At 40.1% G+C, this 23,141-nt stretch overlaps 1 protein-coding gene across 2 annotated transcripts; it reads left to right on the top strand.

Moving 5' to 3' along the window:
- Positions 1 to 19,860: 19,860 nt before the first annotated feature.
- On the top strand, positions 19,861 to 21,329 carry LOC145116880 (large ribosomal subunit protein eL28y-like). Of its 2 annotated transcripts, none has more exons than XM_079053191.1 (4): positions 19,861 to 19,994; positions 20,076 to 20,238; positions 20,806 to 20,969; positions 21,081 to 21,329. In XM_079053191.1, exons 2-4 carry the CDS (start codon positions 20,091 to 20,093, stop codon positions 21,219 to 21,221), a joined length of 453 nt encoding a protein of 150 aa, XP_078909317.1. In that variant the 5' UTR covers positions 19,861 to 19,994; positions 20,076 to 20,090; the 3' UTR covers positions 21,222 to 21,329. The 2 variants fall into 2 exon arrangements, with proteins under 2 accessions (XP_078909317.1, XP_078909319.1); XM_079053193.1 differs by having other exon boundaries at positions 19,876 to 19,994; positions 20,086 to 20,238.
- The last annotated feature ends 1,812 nt before the right edge of the window (positions 21,330 to 23,141 follow it).

Below are 23,141 nucleotides of genomic sequence, written 5' to 3'. Positions count from 1 at the left end.
CTTTATTTAATCATCAAATGTTGAATACATGATCATCCATTACAAGTTTCCTACCTATCTAATCTAAACTAATATCGTCCTTCAGCCCTACGCTCCTAGCGTGCTGCAAATGCTTAACCCTACTCAGTCCCTTCGTGAGGGGATCTGCTGGGTTATCTTCTGACGATACCCTCTTCACAACGAGGAGTCCCTCTTCTACTCGATGTCTAATAAAATGGTATTTCCTGTCGATATGACGAGATCTGCCATGATCCCTTGGTTCCTTGGTTAAGGCAACCGCTCCTTCATTATCACAGAAAATTTCCATGGGCTCTTTTATGGATGGCACAACTCCAAGGTCTCCAATGAAGTTCTTCAACCATATAGCCTCCTTTGACGCCTCGCTCGCCGCAATGTACTCTGATTCGCACGTTGAATCAGCTACGGTTTCTTGCTTGGAACTTTTCCAAGTCACTGCTCCTCCATTCAGGGTAAAGACCCAGCCCGACTGCGATCGGTAATTATCCCGATCTGTTTGGAAACTAGCGTCACTGTACCCTCGCACCCTTAAGTCATCACTCCCACCCAGGACTAGAAACTATTCCTTAGTCCTTCGTAGGTACTTAAGAATATTCTTGACAGCAATCCAATGTGCCCTACCAGGATTCCCTTGATATCTGCTGACCATGCTCAAAGCGAAAGCCACATCAGGGCGAGTACAGGTCATAGCGTACATAATTGAGCCAACTGCGGAAGCATAAGGTACTCGGCTCATATCAGCTATTTCTGCCTCTGTACTCGGGCTCTGAGTCTTACTCAGTTTGGTATTGCATTGGATTGGTAACTCCCCTTTCTTGGAATTTTCCATACTAAAACGTTTTAGTACCCTTTCCAAGTATGTATCCTGACTGAGTCCTATCAGTCTCTTACTTCTGTCTCTCACTATCCTTATTCCCATAATATATGCAGCCTCTCCGAGGTCCTTCATAGCAAAACACTTCCCAAGCCAGGACTTGACCTCCTGCAATGTTGGGATGTCGTTTCCTATGAGTAGTATGTCATCGACATACAATACGAGGAAGCTCACTATACTCCCACTGGCCTTGACATATACACATGACTCATCTTCATTTCGCAGAAAGCCAAACTCTTTGACCTTCTCGTCAAAACAAAGATTCCATCTGCGAGACGCTTGCTTTAATCCATAAATCGATTTCTCAAGCTTGCACACTCTATTTGGATGCTTTGCATCGACAAAACCCTCTGGCTGATTCATGTAAACATCCTCAGCCAACTTCCCATTTAGGAAAGCGGTTTTTACGTCCATCTGCCAAATTTCATAATCATGAAACGCAGCTATCGCAAGCATTACCCTAATAGACTTTATTTTCGCAACTGGTGAGAAGGTCTCATCATAGTCAACTCCAGGAGTTTGAGTAAAGCCCTTCGCGACCAATCGCGCTTTATAAGTGTGCACCTTCCCATCCATGTCTGTCTTCTTCTTGAAGATCCACTTGCACCCGACCGTCTTACGACCTGGCACATTGTCAACCAAATTCCAAACTTGGTTGTCATACATGGACTGAATCTCGCTATCCATTGCCTCTTTCCATTTAACAGACTCTGGGCCTGCCATGGCTGCCTTGTAGCTGTTAGGTTCGTCCAGATTTACTAGTGTACTATCACTAATAAACGTATCCCCGTCAGTAGTAATATGGAAACCATAAAACTGGGGTGGAACAACAACTCTACTTGAACGTCTAAGAGGTAAGGACTGGTCAATAGGTTCAACAGGAGTTTCCTCCTCAGGTTGCATGCCAGTGTCAGAGGTTCCTTCTTCTCCTGACTCTTGAAGCTCTTCAAGGTCAATCTGACTTCCACTGTCTCCTTGGCTTATGAGTTCTCTTTCTCTGAAAACCCCTCTCCTAGCAACAAAGACAACATTGTCATTTGGTCTATAGAAGAGATAACCAAAAGACTTCTGTGGATAGCTGATGAAATAACACTTCTCACTACGAGGTTCTAGCTTGTCGTGAGTCTCTCGTCTTACGAAAGCTTCACAACCCCAAACCTTGATATGTGCTAACGAGGGAGCTTTCCCTGTCCACATCTCGTGAGGCGTTTTGGTAACCTTCTTGGTGGGAACTAAGTTAAGGATATGGGCGGCAGTCTCCAAGGCATACCCCCAGAATGAGATTGGTAACGAAGCACGACTCATCATAGAGCGAACCATGTCCAACAAGGTTCGATTACGTCTCTCAGCCACACCATTCAATTGTGGTGTTCTAGGAGGCGTCAATTGTGAAACTATTCCACACTCTTTCAGATAGTCGTGAAACTCAAGACTTAGGTACTCTCCCCCTCGATCAGATCGAAGCATCTTGATTTTCCTGCCCAACTGATTCTCTACTTCATTCTTGAACTCTTTGAACTTTTCAAAAGTTTCTGACTTTTGCTTGATTAAGTAGATATATCCATATCTGCTATAATCGTCTGTAAAAGTCACGTAGAAGCGACAAGCGTCCCTTGTGGTGGATCTAAAGGGTCCACATACATCTGTGTGTATGAGATCCAATACACCCTCACCCCTTTCACATGTGCCAGTAAAGGGTGACTTGGTCATCTTCCCAAGTAAACAAGACTCACACACGTCATCGTCCCTAAGGTCGAAAGACTCCAAGACTCCATCCTTTTGGAGTTGGGCTATGCGTTTCTTGTTCACATGGCCAAGGCGACAATGCCACAAGCATGCTTTGTCCAAACTTGTGGACGAATCAATATTCAAAACATCATTTCCTAAATTATCAATAACTAACACAGATTCATAAATCCCATTACAAGGTAATGCATTGAAATAAAAGACACCATTCAAATAAGCATTAATAGAACCATTACTATTATCAAATGAATATCTGAAACCTTGTCTAAACAAACCATGAAAAGAAATGATGTTTCTTGCCATATCTGGCGAATAGCAACAATTATTTAAATCTAGCCCTAACCCATTACTCAACACTAAGGAATAAACTCCGATCTTGGTTACTGGTGAAGACTTCTTGTTTCCCATGATCAAGCTTATCCTTCCATGCTCCACTTCCCTACTTCTTTTTAGGCCCTGCATATCAGAACAAATGTGGTAACCACACCCTGTATCAAGAACCCATGAAGTAGCAAATGATGAGTTATTAGATTTAATTAAATACATACCTGCGAAGGTGGGTTTTATCTTCCCATCCTTTATATCTTGCAGATATTTAGGGCAGCTTCGTTTCCAGTGGCCCTTCTGGTGGCAATAGAAGCACTCTGCTTCCTTGGGGACAGAAGAGGGCTTAACAGAACCTGCTTTGGTCCCACTAGAAGAAGAACCATCTTGAGTCTTACCCTTATGGTGGCTCTTGTAAGGAGCCTTCCTCTTCTTTCCCTTTCCTTGGCCAATTGCCAACACAGGAGTAGCTACAGTAGAGGATGATGCAACAGATTTGTCCTTGAGGTTGCTCTCAGCTGTCCTCAGTAGCCCTTGAAGCTTACTTAGGGTGACCTCTTCCTTATTCATGTGGTAGGTCATTCTGAACTGGCTGTAGCAGGAAGGCAAGGAGTGGAGGATGATGTCGATAGCCAAATCCTCATCAAACTTAACATTAAGTTTGAGAAGACGATCAACATATCTTTGCATTCTTTGCAAATGAGCAGTTAGGGATTCTCCACTCCCCATCTTAGCGGTGATCATGTTGGTGATGATCTCATAGCGCTCTTGCCTCGCGCTCTGGTGGTACCTGTCCAACAAATCTTGATGCATCTCATATGGATACATGTCCTCATAGGACTTTTGGAGTTCGAGGTTCATGGTGGCCAACATGATGCAATGAACTTTCGTTGCATCACGCTCGTGGGCCTCAAAGGCGGCCATCTCTTCAGGAGTAGCTTCTTCTGGGTTGATCCTTTCAAGTTTCTCGTCTAGGACATATTCTTTGTCCTCATAACGAGTTATCATGCGAATGTATCTCATCCACTCGTTGAAGTTCGAGCCATCAAATGTCACTTTTTGACACAGGTTCATCAACGAGAATGACCCAGAAGTGTTGTTGTTTGCGTTTGCGTTTGACATCTGAAATAGAAAGGAACAAAGTTTGATTAGAATGAATCCCTAATTAAACACCCACATGAGAAATTAGGGCTAGGATCCAACAAAATTATTTACAACTTAGAAAAGGGATGCCGTAATCTAAAAGTAAATAATTTGAAGGTAAGTGAATGACGATTCACTAATTTTCACCATGAAAAACGAAAGAGGTTAAGTTTTAAATGTATTTGAAAATTCCTAGATTTCTTTTGAGATTCATTGAACATTTCAATGGCATGTTTAAATCTCGATATGCACTTCAAATTTGCGACTGGGATGCCGAGGATCGCAAACAAGTTTGTGAATAACCATGCGAATCATCATGGTGCACTCAATGTCTTCATCACCTAATCAATGTGTTGGTTAGCCACGCACGCTCCATTGATCTATGATAAGACATCGAGCCACCCTTTGTCACCAATGTCAATCCCAAATTAGTGTGTTGGTTAACCACGCACGCTCCACTAACGTTTGACAGGGGTACAAAGTGTAATTCCATGGAATAGCATCATTTTCACATTTTACCCTAAAGTAACTAAGAGTGGGAATTTGTAAAACAATGTAGTTACTTTAATATTTCCATTATACTTATAATGAGGAATTAAGTGCCCTATCCTATCCGTTCGGCTAACGACCCTCCACCAGTCAAGCAAGCGGTAGATGTGAGTGTACATCCATTAAGCGCCATTTTATAGGCAGCAACCTTATACCCACCTTATAGACTGGCTTCGTGAATGAGGCCTACTAGCGATAAGACTAGCTTATTCTTATACATATATATAATAATTAATCTTATAATATCATAATTGTATAAGGGTGTATTTTAAAACATTTTAAAATACTAGTGTCTTTGTTGCATTTAAAATTTTCGAAAATTAGACAATTTAATTTAAAATTTTAAACACCAAAAATCTTTGATTTAATAATTATCAAAATTAAACAATTAATTTAAATTATTAAATCATGAAGGATTATCATAAAATTAAACAATTAATTTATCCTAATCCTTTTTATCCCCTAAATTTCGAAATTTATGGAAAGGATAATTCAAGATCTTCAATTATCTAGTTTAAACAATTAAGTTGATAATCACAAAGATGGCATTATCCAAATCCCTAAAATTTTGGGATCTTGTCTTGGGGGGGCAAGGGATTTTCGAAATCCCTAGGGTTTCATAACCCTAATTTCGAAATTTGGAGGCTAGGCAAAAAGGGTTTAAGAACCTTACAAAAAATCGCCAACTAGGGTTTCTTAACCCTATTTTCGAAAAACACCAAGCCTTAGGGTTTACTTGCCATAAACCCTAATTTGTCAAATTCATAATATGTATCAAATCAAATTGAAAACAAAAACCAAAGGCTTTGATACCACTGAAAGGCTTTATGCAAACAATCCTATGTGTGCATACAACCCTAATTGGATCTATGTTTTCACTATAAGACATACAACTATATGAACACAAAATAAACCCTGGCATGCTTCTATTATTTTCGAAAATCATATAGAAGTGTAGTAGACATACCTTTGTTGTTATATTGCAATAACAACTAGTTTCCTTGATCTCTTGAACTCTTGAAAGCAAGCACCACAATTGTAGTGCCTCTAATGGCTCACAAACACCTTGAAGCAAGAAGGCAATTAAGAGAGAGAGGGGAAGAATGCTAATTTCGGCCCTAGGGTTTCCCTTGGAATCAAGTGGCCTAAAATTGAAGCATAGGGCATCTATTTATACTGTAGGGTGCTAGGGTTTCAGTCTAAACCCTAATGGATAGCTTAGCCACCAAGCAGCCCAAGGAACCTTCTGGAATGAGGCCCTTGGACGAAAATATGATGATCCCTCATCATAATTTCGTTCCCCCTTAGTCCATTAGGTTTCCCAGCCCAAAACTCAACTATCACACATTTGACAGTTTATACCCCTTTAATTTAATTAATCTCTTTTAGTCACCAAATTAATTCCTAATTAATTTATGACTAATACTAATTAAATAAATATGATTTCTCCTTTAATATATTATTCTTATAATATATTAATAAACCATAATATCTTCTCTCTCATATCAAATTACCTTGTCAAGTTGCTTTGGTGAAGGCAACCCAAAAGGACCATGCACACTCGGGTCAAGTACATACCAAATATAGTTACGGACTTAGACACTAATCCAACAGGTAGTATGGGCCCGTAATACTGAAAGCAGAGGATCCGTACTCGAATCAAGGAAGGCTAAGATGAACCCAGGAAACTTGTAGTATGCGAGATCCCTCGAGTTATGATGAGTGTACCAACGTTTGTTATGGTGTATTTTCAGAATGGTGACGCTACGCACTAGGCCAGTCGGCACTTCAGGCACTGGTGAGGGATCATGCTCGGGCTTTGGAGCCAGGCAGCTTGACGAGCAGACGAGAGAGTTCATCTCGTCTGATATCACATGCAACATTCTAGACCATACTCATGTGATATTTTGATCGGTCAAGGAGGGCATCTTGGAGATACTTGATGAGAGGTTGGGTGCCTTCCGCACCGAGATGGCGGCCATGCTAGGGGCACACACACTGACATTCAGGGAGTTCATGGATTGTGGAGCTCTCGATTACCATGGGGCTCGGGACCCTATTGCGAGTACCAGATGGTTGGCGGATGTCGCCAATGCATTCCGCACCAGCAGATGTCCCGAGGGAGACAAGGTTAGACGTGCGTCCTGTCTTTTGAAGGGCAAGGCACGTGACTGGTGGGAGAAGGTTGGGAGAGCCATTGGAGATGATGCAGTTCTAGACGCGATGACTTCGAGTGATTTCTCGGCCAGGTTCAGGGCCGATTTTGCACCTGTGATAGAGGTGCAACAACTTGCGAGGGAGTTCTAGGATCTCCAGCAGACTATGGAGACTGTGGTCGAGATCACCGCTATGTTCAGGCAGAGGGCCCTTCTCGTTCCGAAGTACGTGGTGGACGAGGAGATGAAAAAGGCCCGATATCATGAGATGGTGCGGAGTGATATCCGCCAGTTTGTGAGCCGCTCTAGCTGCAAGACGCTGGAGGACATGATTGCTAGGGCTCGAGAGAGATAGTTGGATTTGGAGATGGAGAAGAAGAGGAACCAGAGGAGGGTCAGTCAGGGAGTGCGGGTAAGAATCCTAAGGTATCAGATCACCAATCGAGGAGCCAACAAAGTCGCAGCCGTTGTGGCAAGTGCGGCAAGTTGTACGATGGGGCGTGCAGGGCGGGTAGTTTGGGCTGCTTTAAGTGCGGCCGAACTAGGCATGTGAGTAGGGATTGTATTGTTGCTCTACCACCACAATATTTGATCAGATTTGCTTCCAGTGCAATCAGAGGGGCCACAAGAGTACCCAGTGACCGAGTTTGGCAGCAGCAGGGAAGGTGACGGCACCCACTCCCGCTACATTGAGGATTACCGACAGTCGCCAGGGTCTGACGCATGCGCCAGTGGCGAAGAGCAGAGCCTTCCAGTTGACAGCAGAGGAGGCAAAAGCAGCTCTCGACGTGGTGACGGGTATGTATCTTCTCCTTATCTCTTTATTTGTATTGATTATTGCTTATGTTTATGTGTTTGTTATAGGATTGTTCTTAGTGAACGGTATATCAGCCTTGGTACTGTTTGATTCGGGTGCCACTCGATCTTTTGTGTTGCTTGCGCTTAGCAAGCGATTCACAGGGTCTCCTGGAGAGCTAGATATCCCGCTTGATGTGGAGATAGCATACGATAGGATCGTCAGGGTTGCGAGAGTTCACCGAGGATGTACACTACAGTTATTTGATGAGCAGTTTTCTGTGGATCTAGTCCCTATTCCTCTGCGAGGGAATAAGGTTATAGTGGGTATTAATTGGTTGAGCCCCAATGGGGCAATGATTGACTACGAGCAACAGCTAGTGAGGATTTGAACTCCTAGTGGGGGAGGGTTAGTGATTCAGGGCGAGAGGCCGTAGGGTGGATTGACTCTATGCTTCGCAGCGAGAGCGAGACGCTACCTTCAACAGGGTTGTGCAGGTTATGTCGCATATGTCATGGATACCCGGGATAAGGGTAAGGCGACAGTCGATGACGTACTGGTAGTGCGAGAGTACCCGGACGTATTCCCAGAGGATTTACCTGGGATACCTTCGGAGAGACAGGTTGAGTTCAGGATTGACCTGGTCCCTGGTGCGGCTCTGATAGCCAAGGCACCATATCGGTTGGCTCCTCCCGAGATTCAGGAGTTGTCTACGCAGCTGCAAGAGCTTCTAGACAAGGGATTTATCACCCCGAGTAGTTCGCCATGGGGAGCCCCGATCCTGTTTGTGAAGAAGAAGGACGGGTCACATCGGATGTGCATAAACTACCGGGAGCTGAATAAGGCAACAGTGAAGAACCGTTATCCGCTCTAGAGGATCGATGATCTGTTTGACCAACTACATGGTACATCTTGGTTCTCCAAGATTGATCTGCGATCGGGATATCACCAGATGCGAGTCAGTGATGAGGATGTGCAGAAGACAACTTTTAGGACTCGCTATGGTCACTATGAGTTTGTGGTGATGTCTTTTGGGCTCACCAATGCTCCAGTCGCGTTCATGGACCTCATGAACCGCGTATGCAGACCAATGTTGGATCGGTCTATGATAGTTCTCATTGATGATATCTTGGTCTATTCCAAGACTCAAGAGCAACATGAGGAGCATCTGAGGGAGGTGCTGGAGACACTGAGGAGGGAGAGACTTTTTGCAAAGTTCTCAAAGTGTGAGTTCTAGTTGCACAAGGTGCAGTTTCTGGGGCACCTTGTCAACCAGAAGGGTATTCTGGTCGACCCGGCCAAGATAGAGGTCGTGATACAGTGGGAGGTTCCGAGGTCTCCAACTGAGATTCAGAGTTTTCTTGATCTAGCGGGTTATTACCGGAGATTCATCCAAGATTTCTCCAAGATCGCTGTTCCTTTGACCTGACTGACCAAGAAGTCGGTGACATTCCACTGCGGGCCTGAGCAGCAGGCAGCCTTCGAGACTCTCAATCAGCGGTTGTGTGAGGCACCGATTCTGACTTTGCCGGAGGGCGTCAATGACTTCGTGGTTTACTGTGACGCTTCGATTATGGGCATGGGTGCGATACTGATGCAGCGGGGTCACGTGATAGCATACTCCTCGAGGCAGTTGAAGCCTCACGAGGCTAACTATCCGACACTTAATTTGGAGCTGGGGCTGTGGTTTTCGCACTCAATATTTGGCGGAATTACCTTTATGGGGTCCGTTGTACCATTTACATGGACCACAAGAGTTTGAGGTACCTCATGGATCAGTCGAATCTGAACATGAGGCAGTGTCGGTGGTTAGATGTGGTGAAGGACTACGACTGTGAGATCCTTTACCACCCGGGCAAGGCCAATGTGGTGGCCGATGCCCTTATCCACAAGGCGGTAGTGGCCCCGATTTGAGACATCTGTCTGAGGATGACAGTGATTACTCCCTTGTTGGAGCAGATCAGAGTGGCGCATGCCAAGGGCCTGAAGGAAGAGCGTTAGAAGTGCGAACGGATCGTAGGTCGGGTGGCCTCATTTGATTATGACAACCATGGGTTGCTGACCCTGCATGGGAGGGTCTGGGTTCCATACTGGGGCGGAGTACGACAAGTGCTGATGAATGAGGCCGATAAGTCGAGGTTCTCCATCCATCCTGGGGCGACGAAGATGTATAGGGATCTTCGCCCTGATTACTGGTGGCCCTGCATGAAGTGGGACGTAGCATGGTACGTGGAGCGGTGCTTGACCTGCATGAAGGTCAAGGCCGAACATCAGCGCCCCTACGGCAGGTTGCAGCCGTTGGACATTCTCGTGTGAAAATAGGAAGATATCATTATGGATTTCATTACGAAGCTTCCTAGGACCGCAAGTGGAGTAGATTCGATATGGGTCATCGTGGATCGGTTGACCAAGAGTGCTCATTTTATCCCGATCCAGGAGAGCATATCGGCCAAGAAGCTGGCCGAGATATACGTGCATGAGATAGTGGCACGACATGGAGTTCCTATCTCGGTGGTGTCAGATCGAAATGTCTGTTTCACTTCCAGATTTTGGAAGCGGTTTCACGACGAGATGTGTACTCTTCTCCACTTCAGCACCTCTTTCCACCCTCAGACAGATGGACAGAGCGAGAGGAAGATACAGACTCTCGAGGACATGCTACACACATGTGTTTTGGATTTCGGTGGAAGTTGGGATACGTATCTTCCGTTAGTGGAATTTTCGTATAACAACAGTTACCATGCCAGCATAGACCGACCTCCATTCGAGATGCTCTACGGGAGGAAGTATAGGACCCCAATATATTGGGACGAGGTCAATCAGAGAGTCATGGGGAGTATTAAGGTAGTGCTCAAGACTATATAGGAGATCCAGTAGGTCCGGAGCAGGCTCCAAACTGCTCATAGTCGGCAGAAGAGCTACGCCGACAAGCGGCGTTCAAACTTGGAGTTTCAGGTGGGCGATATGGTCCTCCTGAAGGTGTCACCTTGGAAAGGTGTCATCCAGTTCCGGAAGCGGGGCAAGTTGGGCCCCAAGTACATTGGTCCTTTCAGGGTTATATCCCGGGTGGGCAAGGTGGCGTACCGATTGGATCTTCCAGCAGAGCTCATCCAGATCCGCAACACTTTTCATGTTTCTCAGTTACGAAAGTGCCTAGTGGATGATCCAGCGAGTGTGCCCTTAGAGGATATTCAGGTTGACGACAGCCTGAACTACATTGAGAGGCCGGTGGTTATTCTGGATCGCAAGACGAAAACCTTGAGGAACATTGTTGTTCAGCTAGTGAAGGTGTAGTGGTAACACCGCAAGGGTTCTGAGTGGACTTGGGAACCCAAGGAGGAGATGAGGGAGCACTACCCAGAGTTGTTTCCAGACGCAGTAGACTTAGAAGACAAAGTCTAAGACAAGAGGGGGAGAATTGTAATGCCTGGGTTCTGGTACGCTTTTATTCATAAATTATTCATTTTTTTAGAGCTACTCGACGGGTTGGAAGCCCTAGACTCGTCGAGTAGAAACGAGTTTTGGACGCGGGTTTTAAGCTATCTACTCGACGAGTCGAGAGCCCTCGACTCGTCGAGTAGGTCTACCTGAAGGAAACCCTAATGTCAGGGTTTTGCACCTTATTTAAGCATCTTAATCCCCACCTTTTGGCCTCATTTCCGGCCTCCAAGTCCTAAACCCTAATCCACGAAACCCTAAAGCATTTTGTGAGTGTGTGAGCCATTCTTGAGTAACTTTTGTGTGTTCTTGAAACTTGAAGAAGAAGACGGAGCTAGAGGGTTCAATGAGAAGATAGTAGATCCAAAGACTTCCTTCCATCCTCTTCATTTTCTGGTAATCAAGTTTCTAGCTTAGCTATTAGTTCATTAGATCTTCTTACTTCCATTTTTGAGGGTTTTGGTTCAAGAATCTTGATCTTTTTAGGATTTGGATGTCCCAAGTGGCTTACCTTTCAGATCTGGGATCTAGAAGGGATTCCATGGCATAAAGGTGCAAACTTTAAGACCATGGAAGCCCCATGCAAGCCTAAAGACGTTGTTATGGCCTTTTAAGCCCCAAGAGGCCATGCATTGAAGTAAAGTCCGAGACTTTACGTATTCAAGTGGTATCTAAGGCCTAGATCTGTATTATAATGGTTTAGTTTGGAGTATTACGGATTTTGGACCAAGATCTATGTTCTAAAGAGCTAGGGTTTGAGTTTAACTCTTTGGGAAAGACTAATAGTGGGTAAAGTTGGAAACTTTACCCTTAAGAAGGCATTTCCAGTATGTAGATAGAGTATGGAGTTGGGATCTGAAGAGTAGGGGCTAAATCCTTTAAGTTGACCCAAACAGACTAAGGAACTCGGCTAGTCCATATAGGGACTCGACGAGTTAATGACATTATGTCCCTATTTTGTACAATGTAGAACTCGACGAGTTGGATCGCGATTTTAGGATTTCTGGATTATTGGACTCGGCGAGTCAGGGGGATGACTCGACGAGTTGAGTCAACTCAGATGGTTGACTTTGACTTTGACCAAACTGTTGACTTTGACCAGGGGTAAAATGGTCATTTTACCATAAGGAGGATTATTAGGTTTTGACTAAGTGTTATTGTGATATTAATAGCCGGGGAGTCGTTGGAGCATCCATCAGAGATTCCTCGCTCAATTTTTCAGCAGTCAGCTTTGCGAGGTGAGTCCTCTTCCAGTAGGAACGAGTCTAAGGCACCAAGGTCGGCCCGTTTATGTATGTTAACAATGTCGGGCTTAGCGCGATGTAGTTATATGTTTCCGGATTTCGGTCTGATGCCGGGGCAAGCCCGAAGAATTTTTGTATGCTTGATGTCTTCGTGATTCTTGCATGTGTTTGTATATGTGTTCCGGACTTCAGTCCGATGCCGGGGCAAGCCCGAGGAATGTTTAGCTTATATATGTTATGTTTATGTGTACCGGGCTTCGGTCCATTGTCGGGGAAAGCCCGATGAATGTTTCTATGTTTATGTTATGTGTTTATGTTATATGCTTGTTGATTTGATATATGTATACCAGACTTAGGTCTGATGCTGGGCGGGTCCCGATGCCGAACTTCGATCTGATGCCGGGCGGGGCCTAATACCGGTGGGGTCGATGTCGGACTTCGGTCCCATGCCGGGCAGGGCCCGATGTAGCGGGCAAGGCCCAATGTATGTTATTATGTGATTATGTGTATGGTATGAGGCAGTTTGGGGAGACTCGTTAAGCTTCGTGCTTACAATTTTCAGTTTTGGTTTCAGGTACTTCCACTAGCAAGGGGAAGAGCTCGGGATGACTGCATGACACACACCACAGTTTTCAGCCTGGGATGTCTAGACTCTGATGTTTTGACACGTGATTTTGATACAATATTTTGATATGATGTTTTTTTTAGAGATACATGACTTGTGATTTTATTATGATATTGATGAATTGTGATTTTCTTAATTGATCTAAAACGAAATTTTTGGAACGTATTTTTGGGATGTTTCATGTTCGTCTACTACTAGCTCATGGTCTGCAAATGGGTGTTCCATAAGAATCGCCTTTGCGTAGATTTATGTTCTCAAATCTTAGAACTTGCCAAAATCTGTACCCCTTCTTCTTCATGGTTTTCTCTTACACCATCATTACCCAATTTGGCCATTTGCATAACCGCCAATTAAACCTCATCCGCACCGTGGAGACAATTTTCTTTAGAAAATAAAAAATGACAGTAAAACTTAACAAGATTTTGGTCATCAGGGAACTGGTACATCGGGAAATTCGTGGTCAACTCCATTGATGAATCTAGTAATGTTAAGGTTTGTGGTGATATCAATCATCGATAATATGGAAATACCAAATTATCAATCGAAAACCACACACGTGCACATACGAATCGATTACAATTCATCAGATTTCAGTTTTGATTACATCTTGAAACTCACCAGAGTTCATTCTTTCCTCCATCGCCATTAATTTGGAGATTTTTTGGTATGTTTTTGGTTTGATTTTAGCAAATGATTGACCACCATCCTGGAGAGAGAACACATGGGGTGGGAGAAAGAAACGGGTGTGTGATTACAGATTCATGATTTCATTGTCAAATTGTATAAACAAACAACCGTGTGTGTGTCACAATCCATTGAAAAATAGCATTTCCTTTATAGTGGACAATAAATATGCATTTCCTTTAAAGAGTTTGATTGATGAATTACATGTAACATCGAGTACAGTGAAGTTCTGGGGTATAATGGTGGTGGTAGCGGTGGTGATAGGTGGTGGAGATTGAAGGAGTGAATATAGAAGGATGGTGAAGGGGTGGAAGGTTGTCTCCGGTGGCAATAGAGATGGCGGCGAGCTCTAAGATGTTGAATAACATAGGGCTTCGTTTTTTGCAGATGGGGTCACAAATCGGGTATGGATGTGTGTGTGTGTGAGAGAGAGAGAAACTCTTTTATTTTTAATTATTAAAATAAATAAATAAATATTAATTTTTAAAATTTTTAAATAAAATGAAAAATAAATACACAAAGGGTATATAACAATCATTTCAATTTTCGAAAGGACAAAATACACAACGAAACTAGCTGAAAAGGACCACCAATCCAAAAAAAATTAAGGTTTAGACCAAAGCCCGGAAAAAAAAGCATACCACGGGGACCATTTTTGCAGTTGTCATATATATATATATATATATATATATATATATATATATATATATATATATATATATATATATATATATATATATATATCAAGGTTGTAAAAGTCGTTAGGCGGTGGTCGGACCTAGGGTTAAAGGACCAATCGGTCTAGGCAGAGATTAATCGGCACCTAAGTAGAGACCCTTAATTGTAATAGAATTTATTTTTTAAAAAATAAATATTACCTATATCCTAACAAAATAAGTAAATAACCATACAACTTTGGCATATCTAGTCGTCTAAATATTTAAATCATCACATATAATAATTTTAGACTAATTGGGGATCATTTTAATTTAGTCACCCAATATCATAAATTTGACTAATTGGAATTTTTGTTTTTGAAAACTTTGACTGTTTGGCCTTTTTACCTGCTTAGACCGCTTAAGACCGCCTAAAGACCGAATCTGCCTTCTCAACCGACTAGCATTAATCGTAGACAGTAAGAGGTCGCATAGTGCCTAGGCCGATTTTTACAACATTCATATATATATATATATATATATATATATATATAACTCCTACTTATCAAAGACTTAAGTGTAAGTAACCATTGATATAATATGAGTTACAAAACTCCCTGTTGGGTGCTTAGATTTATACTAATCATACTTGTACTTCTTCGGAGGCGAATCCAAATTTTTTAGGGTGGTCCTAATTAAATTAATTATAAAACATATATATATATATATATATATATATATATATATATATATATATATGCAAAAAATTGAAAATTTGAGGGTGTGCATGGGCCTACCTTGACTTTGAGGTGGCTCCGCCCATGCTTTTTCATATTGTATCTTCAGATAATACATCAAAGATTCACCCTGTTAAAAACCTTGCCAGAGGAAACCCTTTGGGACAAAAACTTTGATCAAAGGATAAAAGAGTACGGTCTCGATGTCTTGAGCAAATTAAATAACCATACATGAAGTGCTTCATTAAAACTTTTTAAAAGAAAACACAATGGGACAAAAACTATAAACAAAGGAAAAAATAGTACACAATGATTAAATAAGTATTCAATTGGATACTCCCCCTAATTTTATCAATCCTTAGTAAGAATGAGATATAATTTGTGTCTCGTTAGAAATAACTTTGTCGAGGTAAACTTAGTGGGACAAAACCCTTATACTAAATATAAAAAGAGTACACCAACATTCGTCTGGATGCTCCCCCTCTAATGCACTCAACAAAGTGCTAAGCATACATCAGGATGCAATCATTACTTGCACATAATTGGTGCATAATACATTTCATTTAGGTAGCTCAAACAGGTTCCTAACTCCACTGGCTATAACATGTTTTTTTAATGAATACTTTGACAATGACTTGTTGAACAAGTCTGCATGATTTTTTTCTGATCCAATATGTTGCACTTCAATCTTTTGAATTGCTCATTGTTTATGTGTAAAGAACAATTTTGGCGTTATGTGCTTAAAGTTATCCTCTTTGATGTAACCATGTTTCACTCTATCAATAACAACAATGTTATCTTCATATATATAACATCCCGATGATGAGGTATTTTCAATTTTAACCCTATGTATGATTAAATATTGCATTTTGGCCCTTGTACACGAGAAAGGTTGCAAAATGGCCCATAGTGGCATTTGCATAATTTTGGGCCGGAGGTTAGTACCCTGCGCGTACATCGTGTACGTCCTCGTGTTTGGTTTTGTGATTTTGGGCAAACTCTAACAATAGACATGTTTTGAAAACTATTTTGTAAACAATGATGATTTTTTAGTTGTTTAAAAAGTTTAAAATTTTCATGAATTTTACGGATGTTACATTGTGAGTTCCCCAAAATACCACATACCATACATATAAAACATGTAATGGGCCCCGCCCGATATTGAGCCTCGCTCGATAAACATATTTTTCAGTCATCAGGCCCCGCCCGGTATACATATAAACAAACAAACATACAGTCATATAAACACATGCAATAATCACAAAGATAAATAACATACACGATAGTCATCGGGACCCGACCGGTAAATATATAAACACATAACACATGAAAGAGTCACGCAGGCAACTAGCATCATAACATATCAAACCATGGGTCGACATTGGTGCCTTCGACCCGCTAAACACAGTGAGGAAACTCACCTCAAACTGCAAAATCACTCGGATAAAATCTCAGTTTGCTGGTCTGGAAAATCTCCGCGCTAACATCATCAAATAAATATCCAATTAATAATCGGATCATGAACCATAATCAAGAATCTAAGTTACTTGTCCAATATTTAGGGTAAAAGACCATTTTACCCTTTTTATATTACTTGGACCAAAACTAAGGCCCAACCCATTGCTCAAGAGGCCCAAACCCGAGAAAGTCAACCCAAAAGTCAATCTGCTGAGTACACAAGGCGTACTCAGCTCGTACGCTTAGCGTACTACTTCCGGGGCTAGTACGCGCAGCGTACTAGCTGGGTACGCCCAACATACTCCCCAAATTACCAACCCAACCCATTAAGTACTTAATTGGTTAAGCTAACATGCTAAACTCTTAAATCTGGTTCTAAATGGTGACTTAATATGTAACGTTGACAACTTTACACCCATGCATGACTTAATGGGGCCCAACACTAAAAAAGAATCTTAATAAGACTCTTAACACTTGCATTGACCAATATCTTACATAAAGTTTGCATTTTTATGGACAATGGACCTCAAATGAGCAAAGATCTAACATCCATAACTTCTAGAGTAGACCATAACTTCATATATGACTTAAAAGACCCAAAAATGCATAAATAACACCATAAAATGGATCTAGCATAAAGGACCATCAAGATGAGAGCTTTTTACCTCAAAAGGCTTGCTAAGGTGAAGATAACTCTATATCTACAAGCTCAAGCTACTCCCAAGCAACCTCCAAGTGTTCATCTTCTTCTTCTTCACCACAAAACACCAACACCCTCACTTTCATGCTCAAATCTCACCAAATACACTTAGGGTTCGATATTAGGGCATATGGTGATGGACATTGATCAATAAAATGTCCAAAAGGTGTTATAAGTTGTTTAAATAGGGTGCAAACCCTAAAAAATAGGGTTTTCCCATGCACCACGTACGTCATGCGTACTCCTATGTACGCCCTGCGTACGTAGGCGAACCCGCAATCTGGAAATGAGCTAGTACGCTAAGTGTACTCAGAGTACCCCCCGCGTACTAGCTAGGGACTAAAATGAGATGATTTTTGTATTAAGGGGCTAAAGGAAACATACCAAATTATCAAGTGTTACAACCAAGCTTTCTATTATCTTATTCGACAACATCTCTAGTAACCATCATTAGTAAGAACATACTCAAAACAATGGTTTTCTTTCTACATAAACACGAACGGAAAACAAACTCAAAAGCTTAAACCAACATCAACAACTTATTTTCAAGGATATGTTCTTAAAGAAGATGGAGAAATTAAAGTGAAAAACATACTCAAAAAGTTTTAAACCAACCACATCAAGCTTCGTCTAAAACACTATATCAATTAAGTTTGTGAGGAAACAATAAATCATCGATAAGTTAATAGCTTTTAGCAAATCAACATAGTTTTGTAATCAACTCGCTTGATCTTTGGAAATGTGGATATCTTCTTTATGGCCTGTCGAACACCAAAAAAACTCAATATGATTGTAAGTTTGTGACAATTGCCAAATTTTTATGTTGTGATATATACAAATATGAATTGTTTATCATAAGAGTTAACAGTGAGCTCAACAAATTATTGATAGAGACTTCAAGTAAAAAAAATTATTGTGACCGAATATATTGATTTTCCAATGGATATAATTGTGTCATAGAACTGATAAGAAACCTATTTTTTGGATTTGGCCTTAAGAAGAGATAGACTTAAAAACTATGAAAGATCATAAAAATACGGATATAGACGTTGAGTGAGACATTGAAGATGAGTGATTTCACCATAAAAGTTTTGGGCCACCATGGTGGTTGGTGTTTGGTATAAAGATCGAGCCGACGACAGACGATTAATGAAAGGGAGCGTCGTTGTTAAGTGATGGTTAGGTCTGAATAGCGGTGAATGTGATGGCTAAAGGAAGTGGAGCTGGTGACGACAGTGTTAGAGAAAAACGAATTGGGAGTGGAAGTGAACAAAAGGGTCTTCTTGTGATAACCTTTACTTTTATTTTTTATGCTTTTAATTTTGTTATTTACAAAGTTAGTCCATGTAGTGTATAACTTTTTTTGATATGGTCGAAAAGGGAATATGGTCATATTTTAAGAATTAATTGTTGAAATGCTAGTTTTGAATGCATAAGGACCACAAATGCAATTGTTTGAAACCATAAAGATATATTCTATCAAACTTTTAAAAATTGAACCAAACTTGATTCTTTTGGGTTAATAATTCTAAACATACTCCATTTTTGGGGCACAACAAGAATTTTATTTGCAAGTAATGACTAAACCATAAGGACACAATTTCCTATTGAAAAAACATCATAAATGGTCATTGTGCTTTCCAAAAATTTGAGATATAGTCATTAAGTTCAAAAAACTTCCCATATGGTCTCTGTAGTTTCAAAATTTTTAACAAAATGTTTTTATTGCTCACTCTGTTAAGTTTTGTCCACTAAATCCCCTGCTTATGTTTCTTATCGCTACAACAATCTTGAAGTCATCCTTTCAAGAGCAAACATTTGGCATGCCACCTCCTAAACACATATGATGTCCCAATCGTTTTCGCGGACATCAAAATTGAATTTGCACCAAGGTACCAATCAACATAGAAGAAGATGAAGGTAATGATTTTTACTTGCGGCGGTGGGGGTGTCGTACATTCAATAGAGACGATGACGTTTGAAGGGAGAGGGACCTAATTCTACAATTTGGAAACCCAATTCCGTGAAACAGAAGCAAAATTGAAGTGAAAATCTATAATTTCGATCAAAACAAACTCCAATCTCGACTCTAACGTCTAACCTGCATACATTATTGTTTTGGAACTCCGATTTCATGACTCCAGAAATTCAATGAAAATTAGTTTCATCTTTCAACTAAATGAACTTTCGTTTTGATTATAAGCTTCGAAACGTACAACTCAAATCCAAGCAAATCAAGTTCGAACTAAACAAACTCCGATTTAGAATCTACACTCCGATATATGAGAGACAGACCTTTTTTATATTAATATATATATATATATATATATATATATATATATATATATATAAGTAAGTAAAAACTTCATAAATGGTCTCTATGATAGTTTAATGACGGAAATGTCTTTAATTAACAGACAAAACTTAATGAAACGAGCAATAATGATTTTTTGTTAAAAGTTTAATGAGCGAGAGTTTTTTTTTGAATTTACAAAATATATCTCACACTATATGTTTTTTCTTTACTATTTTATTTAATCATATATTATTGGTCATACGCCAATGTTCTAACACAGGCTTACCACGTATGCCCGTTAAAAAGAACCCGTGAAAAGGAGTCTAATCCAAACCCAAACAACCTAGCCAGTAACGAGTGTTCGAATTTAGATTAAAGGCTACAAGTGTAAAACAATGAAAATCATAAGGGGTCTAAGTGAAAAGTTTACTTTCCCATCATCGATCTAGGGTTTCAACAGTAGGTTTGCATATAAAAGCGAACTTGGTCCATTTTGCGCCTTGAAGAACTCTCCCAGTGAAAAAACGCCGCCGTAGCAAAACCCTAGACGGTGAGCTACCTTGATTTTCTTATCAATGAAGTGTGTTTTGATGCGTGATTTCATTCTCAACTTTATCATAATTTAACACAGGATTAAACAGGAGATATGACTACCGTACCAGGGCAGCTGATATGGGAGATCGTGAAGAAGAACAACTCTTTCCTCGTCAAGGAGTTCGGTAATGGATCACAGAGTGTTCAATTCAGCAAAGAGCCTAACAACCTCTACAACCTCAACTCCTACAAGCACTCTGGTAATACTCAAGCGCAATCTCTTACAATATTGATTTCTTAATCGATGGATTAACTTTCATCACTTTTGTATTTGGATCGCGGTTTTATGATTATCATTGAGAATATACAACGAAAAGCTTTGGGCCTTTAGGAATTTCTTTCGTTCGTTTTCATGTCTTCAACTTGGTGATGTTAGTATACAACTATTGCTACTCTTTTCCTCGAAGTAGAACATCTTTTAAAAAGTGGTTTTAAGAAGATAGAGGCATTGTTCTTTTGTCGTAAGCAACCATCGATCTACAGTGATTATACTCTCTTTGCCATTGTGGCAATTGAGATCAATTGATGAACTGTTTCGATACATAGCCAGCAAAATATGCCCTTTTTCTATTAGCTATCCTTGTGTGTGTTGATTATAGTGAAGCTATTCTTTATAATTGAGGGATTTCTTTTTTCACAAGAATCACTAGTTATTGGTTAATGAATACATCTTTGGTTACAAGAAGCTTGATTTATGTTTATGCTGATTAAACACGATTTAGGCTGTGTACAATCAAATATCAAATTACTTTGTTGATAACTTGCAGGACTAGCTAACAAGAAGACTGTTACCATTCAGCCAGCTGGAAAGGATCAATCTGTTCTTCTAGCAACTAGCAAAACCAAGAAACAAGCCAAGCCTGCAGCTCTACTTCACAAATCCATCATGAAGAAAGAGTTCAACCGCATGGCTAAGTCAGTTGTAAACCAGGTATCCTTTTTGGATTTTAAAGCTCCTTAATTCTATTTCAGAGTCCAGTCATACCATCTTTAAGTACTTGTGAATGATGTCATTTATGAAGTGTTTTTGGATCAATTGCAGGTTGCTGCTAACTACTACAGGCCAGATTTGAAGCAGGCTGCTCTTGCTAGACTGAGTGCTGTGAGCAGGAGCCTTAAGGTTTCAAAGTCTGGTGTCAAGAAGAAGAACAGACAGGCATCAAGGATTTATGGTAGGAAATGAAACAATGTATTAGCACTTTTGTGAGCTGAGTTTTTTTTTTTCATAAAATTTTCTGTTTAGACTTCTAAATTTATCTTCATTGCCTTTCAATGTTGGTTGGTTTTGTTATTTTGAGAGTACTAGATTTTGATTTGGTGTCTTGACTTTGACGTTTACCTTTTTATTTACTCTCCCCTCCCGTGCTTACTATAGGTTATGGACTTATGGTTTGTTCAATATTTTGGTATTTTCATTCTTATTTGTCAAAAAGTGATTAAAAGACGTTATGGTTTGTTCAATATTTTGGTATTTTCCGATTCTTATTTGTCAAAAAGTGATTAAAAGACGTTATGGTTTGTTCAATATTTTGGTATTTTCCGATTCTTATTTGTCAAAAAGCGATTAAAAGACGTTATGGTTTGTTCAATATTTTGGTATTTTCCGATTCTTATGTCAAAAAGTGATTAAAATTTAAAAGACAAAAAGTAGTTTTTTTGGTTGGCTTAAGGGCAGTTTTTATTTCTTTGGTAGTCATAGAGTATCGGATTTGGGAAAATTACAGGAAATGGTGGTTCTTTACACTCTTTTACCTGAAATTGAAAATAGGAGTTTAGGAACGTGTAACAAATGAAGTACATTGTTTAAAGTGGTAGTGAAATTTTAGTTTTTTTGGGTAAAATTTAAACTAAAATTTTAGTTTGACATTGATTTTTTTGTTTTAAATTTCATACTATTTCCCAATTTGTTACAGTTATGATTATTTGACTGGTCAAACCGTTTGTTTGTTAACGTGGTATACCGATGTGTTAGTATTGATGATGACGTAATGTGTTGTTATGGTATGCTATGATGTGTTAGTATTGATGACGACGTAATGTGTTGTTATGGTATACTGATGTGTCAGTTTATATATAATATTATAGTTTGGATGTAAAAAACATTGTATTTATATAAAAATATGGCTTTTAAATAAAAATATATTCATAAGGCTTTAAATGTAAAAAATTATACAGTTTCAAATGAAAATGATGTCCGAATTCGAACTAAAAATGGAGTGTTAAACTTGTAAAAAAAGTGTTTTAAGTTAAAAAAAGTGAAAATTAAGTTTTTTTTGTGAATTTTTTTTGACACGTTAGCATGTCATGCTGTCATCAAAACAGATATGTCATCATAACACGTCAACAAACAATCGGTTTTACCTGTCAAGTGATCGAAATTATTATAAATTGGAAAACACATAGTCAAATTTGAGATATAAAAAAAACATAACGTTAAATTATAATTTTAGTATAAACTTAATGATTTTGTGCTAATTTTCCAATTTTGTATAGAAAAATTTGAAGCATGTTGATATTTCTTTCGGTGCAAGAAATATCTCCAAATCTTTGCCGTTGTAGTCATCGACTTTCATTTTCAATATCTCAAAATCGGTTTCGTTTGTAATGGCATTTACGCATCTACCATTTCTTGTTCCACTCGACTCGTCATCGCGGCTTTGCTCTATTGTACTTGGACATATTCATCAAAATTTTCTAAAATGATCGATAACACTAGAACTCGAATTTTTTGAACCCGAACCGAAAGCCACTTTCTTTGCTCTATTTCTTCCTATCGGTCGACGAAGAGGTTCATATGCAACATCCACCGACTCATCATTGATGTCAATGCGTGTCCGATTGTCCGATTGTTGTGAACTTCCACAATGATTTCTCGAACGCTTTAAAATGGAAGAAGTCACTTCTATCATACGTTTCAATTTTGGAGTATCCTTCAACCGTAGCCAAGGTTTGAGATAGGGAAAAGGTTTATGGGTTTTTGTTTTCTCATATTGTTCCATGTCCGCACTAAACACATCAAAATCGTTTGACCCACTTTTGTGTAGGTTGGTAAGATTGTTGAAAATTCCATCGAACTCGGTACAATTCAACCTCAAATTGTGCC

Source organism: Lactuca virosa, chromosome 5, assembly GCF_052849685.1.
Source record: "Lactuca virosa cultivar CGN04683 chromosome 5, Lactuca_virosa_CGN04683_v6, whole genome shotgun sequence".
NCBI classification, from domain to species: Eukaryota; Viridiplantae; Streptophyta; class Magnoliopsida; order Asterales; family Asteraceae; genus Lactuca; species Lactuca virosa.
This window is presented reverse-complemented; position numbering and strand designations above follow the sequence as displayed.

What these genes read in the sequence shown, in the direction of transcription:
- LOC145116880 (XM_079053191.1), top strand. Translation starts at nt 20,091, where the DNA reads ATGACTACCGTACCAGGGCAGCTGATATGGGAGATCGTGAAGAAGAAC. An exon ending in CAACTCCTACAAGCACTCTG is followed by an intron (nt 20,239 to 20,805) that starts GTAATACTCAAG and finishes GATAACTTGCAG; the next exon opens with GACTAGCTAACAAGAAGACT. An exon ending in CTAAGTCAGTTGTAAACCAG is followed by an intron (nt 20,970 to 21,080) that starts GTATCCTTTTTG and finishes GATCAATTGCAG; the next exon opens with GTTGCTGCTAACTACTACAG.